The sequence below is a fragment of the Echinops telfairi genome, unplaced genomic scaffold (genome assembly GCF_000313985.2).
Source record: "Echinops telfairi isolate 266 unplaced genomic scaffold, ASM31398v2 ScPeMD7_5592;HRSCAF=6446, whole genome shotgun sequence".
Classification (NCBI taxonomy): Eukaryota; Metazoa; Chordata; class Mammalia; order Afrosoricida; family Tenrecidae; genus Echinops; species Echinops telfairi.
In genome coordinates, this window is record NW_022109491.1 from 12484103 (window position 1) to 12490127 (window position 6025).

At 52.5% G+C, this 6025-nt stretch overlaps 1 protein-coding gene across 1 annotated transcript in view; it reads left to right on the plus strand.

Annotated features, from left to right (window-relative positions):
- The first annotated feature begins 3618 nt into the window (after positions 1-3618).
- The window catches only part of LOC123522306 (junctophilin-2-like), a 5610-nt gene continuing 3203 nt past the window's right edge, over positions 3619-6025 (plus strand). The window contains exon 1 of the mRNA XM_045295495.1: positions 3619-3655. Within this exon, the coding sequence (XP_045151430.1) occupies positions 3619-3655 (37 nt within the window). The remainder of the gene's footprint in view (positions 3656-6025) is intronic.

A 6025-nucleotide genomic window follows, 5' to 3' on the forward strand; every position in this document is an offset into this window, starting at 1 on the left:
GAGGCTCACTGAGCCATTTATCCCTCCGCCCTTCAATTAATCCCACATGCGTTTATCGGCCAGGTTGGCACAATAAACTAACTACCTCAAATCATATTACAAAGAATTGCACAATCATCACTACAATCAATTTTAGAACATTTCCATTCTTATACGCATTGTTGTTAGCTCCCCTCCCCCTCCCCAACTTCCCCCACCATACCCTCAAACCAAAAAACCAAACTCACTGCCATCAGGTTGATGCCGACTCATAGCAACCCTATAGGACAGGGTAAAGTTGCCCCGTTGAGTTTCCAAGACTGTAAGTAACTCTTTACGAGAGTGGAAGTCCTGTCCTTCTACTGGCTGTACCCCGAGCAACCACTAATCCACACACTGTCTCTATAGATCTACCCAGCCGGGATTTCATATGCAGAAACAACAACAACAACACAACCAACAACAATGACAAAGTAAGAACGTCAGAGAAAATCCTCAATGGAAAACAAGGCAGAACATATGAAAAATGAGCACGAATTCAAGCTGCGTCGAAAGGGAGCGCAAAGGCTAAAAGGTGTTACAAGTTAACTCACTGTATCTGCAGCCGTCCACTTTCCAATGTGCTCTGCATCATGGCAAGGCGGGTCACAGCCCTGCTCCGTGGTCAGCAGACATCATAGCAAACATGCCCAAGGATGCCCTGCCCTCCTGGGGTGTCAGTGTCGTCTGTCACCAACCAGGAAGCTCACCAGAGTTTTTATGGGGTTTCATCACATGATTGATTGAATGATTTCTTGGCCCTGTGATTGAACATGGCCTTCAGCTCCACCCACCTGCCCAGAGGTGGGTCTTTCAGGCCCCATTCTGGGTCAGCTCATCAGCATAAACTCAAGTGTGGTCTGGAGCCTGCCACCTTTCACAGACCCTCCAGTTACTTGGGAAATTCTAAGTCAGCGCTTCTCAACCTGTGGGTCGTGAGTTGATTCATAACAGTAGCAAAATGACAGTGATGGAGTAGTAATGAAAATAATTTTATGGTTGGGGGGTCACCACGACATGAGCAACTGTATAAAAGGGTCGCAGCCTGAAGAAGGTTGAGAACCACTGTTCTAAGGGTTTAGAGGTCCCAGACCTAGAACCTGGAGCCAAGGCCAAGTGGTAGGACTCCTTGGGTAAAGTATAGGGACTCTGGTGGTGGGGCTGCTAACTGAAAGCTCCAAGGTTCTAACCCACCAGCTGAGCCCCTGGGGGAAAGATGGGGCTTTCTACTTCCACAGAGAGTTACAGACTCAGAAACCCACAGGGACAGTTGTACCCTGTCCTCCAGGGTGACGAAGGGTCTGAATCAACTCAAGGGCATGAGTTGGGTTTGGTTTGGTTTGGGGGTTATTCTCATTCTCCCGCCTCAGGAGAGAGTGGGGAAGAAGCTCTGTAGAAGGAGAAGGAGCCGAAGGAGGAGAAGGAGCCGAAGGAGGAGAAGGAGCCGAAGGAGGAGAAGGATAGGAGGAGGGATAAGGATCAGGAGGAAGCTGAGCTCAACTTCAGCCCCAGCTCGACGGCAAAGGGCTGGCCTTTTGTACCCCAGGGTTAAAGGGGGTTGTGGGTTGTGGCTGCCTGCGTGGGGTACATGCATGGGTAGGTGGGTGTTTTGACCTCTGAGACCAGGTGTCCCACATGGCTACAGTTCCCCGAGACAGCAGCGAGCTCTTAGCAGGCAACACTCAGAGCCGCTGGGGCAGGGGGCATTTGCCCAGTGAAGGGGAGTGCACGGGGCACCACCGGGTCTACTCTTGCTGCCGCTGCCGCTGTTTCTGCCCAGGAAGCCCCTGATTCATGACAATCAAGTCTCACATCATTCCCTCCATTCTAATGTCTTCCCTGGCTCATTGTCATCAGCAGATCAGCAGGCCCACCTTCCTAGTGGAAGCTCCCCTGAAACCCGGGCAGCACCGTAGCCACATGTGGGCCACCACCGGCAAACAGGCGGTGGCAGTGCATGAGGCGCATTGGCTGGGAATCGAACCCAGGTCTCCCACATCCTCCCACTGAGTCACCACTTCCCCCTTCTGTATTACTGCAGATGGGAATGGCCACGCCTTTCTTGTTCAGACCGCTCTCTGAAATGTTGGTTCCTTCAATTAGGGAGATAGGCCATAAGCTGTCATTGTATAGGCAGCAGCTGCACCGGAAATGCAGGTGTTCTACCCTGAAGCAGCACAGCCAGTTCCTCACTCCTGTGTTAGAGGAAGAAAGAGAAATGTATTAGAAGGTTCCAGCGAGGAGGCCAGGTGTCCTGGAGGTGCGGTGACTACGCAATCCTCGAGGTCAGCAGTTTGAAACCACCAGCCGCTCCACAGGGGAAAGATGAAACTTTCTACTCCTGTCCACAGTGGCAGTCTCAGAAACTCCCAGGGGCACTTCTGCTTTGTCCCTTATGGTCGATAGGAGCTGGCACTGACTCAATGGCAGTGAGTTTGTATTTTGAGTGAGCTGCCTTGGTGGGGTCCTGTTTGAAACCAGAACACCTGGAGAATATGCACCTTTTACTTTGCAATGTACGCTTTGGGGAGTCCTGTGTAGATGTTTTGCATTGGCTCAGGTTTCAGGGTAACCACAGGAAATAACGATTGACCAGGAGCGAGCAAACAGAGCAATGAGGTTCTTCAAGGCTCAGGTCAGTCTTGGGATGCCTTTATTAACTCTCTAGATAACAGGGCCCCGCTCTTAAGACGGCTCAGTGTAAGCGGGCTCTGTCAGGTGACATCTGCATCCAACCTGCTTGCCTTTGAACAATTTCTAAAATACCATAAAGGTAGATTGAACTAAGTAAAGTACCTTAGGTGACCTGCATTTAGTAAGGGGGATTTTTTTCTAACTAAATTAAGTGAAATAATTTATGTTATATCACCAGCAAGTAGACATCACATATATTTTTATGTCACATTGCTGTTATTGTAGATATTTTTGAAATATCCTTTATGTTCATCTATAAAATGATGATGGATTTTTTTTTTTAACAAAGACATACATACATCATTCCATTTTTCCCCCTTGAGACTATTTTGGTGGTAATATGTCCATAATTGTGTTCCTTTGTTGTCCTATTTATTTTATTGAATGCATTTAAGACATTATTCTGAGATCTGGCTCATCTCTTCACTAGACTGCCAACGGTATCTGTCTATCAACCCAGCAGGCAGAGCTCCCTGCTCTCAGGCCTGGGCCTCCTCTGTAGTCAACCAGCAGCACACATGTCTGCCCACCCTGCATTGGCCAAACTCAGTCACTTGACCACAACTAACTACAAGGCAGGCTGGGAAATGTAGTCCATCCATGGGCTCAGAAATAAAGGAAGAGGTCTCGGGAAGCCTAGCAGTTTGGGGCACTCACTGCCATTAATCAAGTTGATTCTAACTCATGTTCATGGACCACTTGAGTGAATGAATTTCCTATCCCGGGTGTCACCTCTTTGTGGGCCGGGGGTGGGGGAGGAGTGGTGTGGAGGGGCCGAGGTGGTTCTCAGGAAGGCCCCTGAGCCCCCTGTCATGTCTTCTTAGGACAAGCCATGCCAAGACCAAAGCGGAGGCAGCAGAGCAGGCTGCCCTGGCTGCCAACCAAGAGTCCAACGTTGCCCGCACGATGGCCAGGGAGCTGGCCCCAGACTTCTACCAGCCAGGTAAGGCCATCCAGGACACAATGGACTGGGGTGGTGGTGGTGGCGGCACTTTTCTTTGGGTGGGAGGGAAGCTGAGATGCCCGAGTGGGTAATGGACGAATGCTTGTGAGTTTTAGAAGCCGTGAGCGGGTGGTGCTGCATACACGGGGAGGGATGATGCCTGGGGTCTGTGGGAAAGGTACGTCCCAGCTCTCGAGAGGCTGAGCTTGTCAGAGGTTCCCAGCTGTGGGCCGCCCCCCATCCCTCAGGGAAGATAGTGGGGCTGGTGAGACTTAGAGGGGGAAGGGTTTCTGGGTGGTGAGGGGCAGGAGGGCTTCCTCCACTGGCTCAGCAGTTGCAGCCAGGCATTCACTGAGCACTGCCCACATGTCAGGCACCGTGCTGGACTCCAAGGCACATAGAACTGGAGCCAGAATCGAGTCACATAGCCGTGGGGAGGTGGAGGTGGACGGATGGCATTGCGTACTAGGGGTGGGACCTCGGGCAAGTTATCTAACTTCCATAAACCTCAGTTGACTGATGTGCAAAATGGGAGTAAGAATGGTGCCCGCATTTTGGGGTGTGGATGGAATGCATACAAGGTACAGAGCCCTCTTCGGATGTCCACAGTAAGCCCACAGGAACTGCCTGCTTTCCGTTCACAACTGGGATTAAGTTGTAGCAGCATGCTGAGTGCTGTGTGCGGTTATAGCAGGGGCCATGGGGGCTCTCAGGGGCACATACCTGCATCAGGCCAGGCCAGGCCAGGGAAGGTGTTAGAGAAGTCACCTCTCCCCACACACCCCCTGCTGCCACCAAGGACAGGCCATTGGAGCTGAATCTTGGCAGCTGAACAGGAGATGACCAGGTCAGTGGGTCTCAAACCTGACCAGCTTGCTGGGCCCACCCCCAGCCCAGGAGCCTGCATTTCTAACAAGTTCTCAGCGGAGGCCGAGGCTGCAGGCTAGCGTGGGGCCACACTCGGAGAACTTCTGCAACAAGTCTCGCTGGGCGGACGGGTTGGCGTCATCAAGCAGAGGGACAGTAGGCTGAAAGGCACACAGTGGGAGCAGAGTGGTTGCAGGGGCGCTGACACGTTAACTAGATGGCGCGAGTGAGGTGCAGAGTGAAGCGCCTCTGGGCTCTGTGCAAGACTAGGAGTCTGGACGGTGCACTTGAGAGGGGCCTTGGGGACTCGGAGGGAGGAGGTTGAAGGGCCTTTAAAGGGAGGGATATGCTTTGATTAGTTTTCTAGCCATGATCTGGCGGCAGCAGCAAGAGCCGGGAGGGACACGTAGCTGAAAAACCATCCCTCACGGATCTTGCGAGGCTGAGTGGGACGTACACAGGCCATTTCCCATCCCTGCGGAGCTCCCCCTGCTGGTCCCAGGAAGAATGACCATGGCTGGCCCACTGGGCTTTCCCAGGCTCTAAAATTCACTGCCGCCAGTGGATTCCAGCTGACAGCGGACCCCAAAGGACAGGGTGACACTGCCCCTGTGGGTTTCCGAGATGGTAACTCTTTAAGGTATAGAAAGCACCATCTTCCTCCTTCGGAGTGGCTGGTGGTTTCAAACTGCTGACCTCGAGGTTAGCAGCCCAACACGGAACTCCTGTGCCTCCCCTGAGCACTCTGTGACCTTGCGTTTCATCCTTCTATGGTATTTACGAAACAAGTCTCATTTTACAGAGAAGGGGTTGGAAAAGAGTGGCCAGCGTTGAGTTAAGAGCAGAAATTCTAGAGCCCGCCATCCCAGGGTGCTGGTGCAGGCTCTGCCCGTGGTCCGCTGAACCTCAGTTTCTTCATCTGTCAAGTGGAGGTGAATAACTGCATCAACCACGTGTGGCTGTTCAGTGGCTTTGAGTTGATGTATGGCCCACAGGGTCTCCTGGGTTGTCACTTCATGGGGAGCGTCCTTGGTGGTCCTCCAGGTGGTCCCCCAGGTCCTAGCACTGGTAGCTAGGAAACCTTCCATAGAGTTGTTCTGAGTCAGAAACGATTGGATGGCTGAGGGGTGTGGGGGCAATCTATGGGAGCAGATGGTCAGGTGAGCAGATAAAAAACCAAACTCGCTGCCATCAAGTCAGTCCTGGCTCGTAGACACCCCGTGTGGGTTTCCAAGACTGTAACTGTTGACGGGAGTAGAAAGCCCCGTCTTTCTTCCCCGGAGCTGCTGGTGGTTTCGAACTGCCGAGCATGCGGGTCGCAGCCCAATGAAAGCGTCATCACACCAGGTGAGCAGATAGCCAGGTGCTTCTCCCCTGCAGCAGGGGGTGAGGTCTAGCAGTTTCCCTACAGAGCGCTGGACCGCCGTGCCACCAGGCTTCCTCATCGACCTCAAGAGGGGTCATGAGAAAGGTGCATTGGCTTTTGGAGCTGCTTAGAACCGC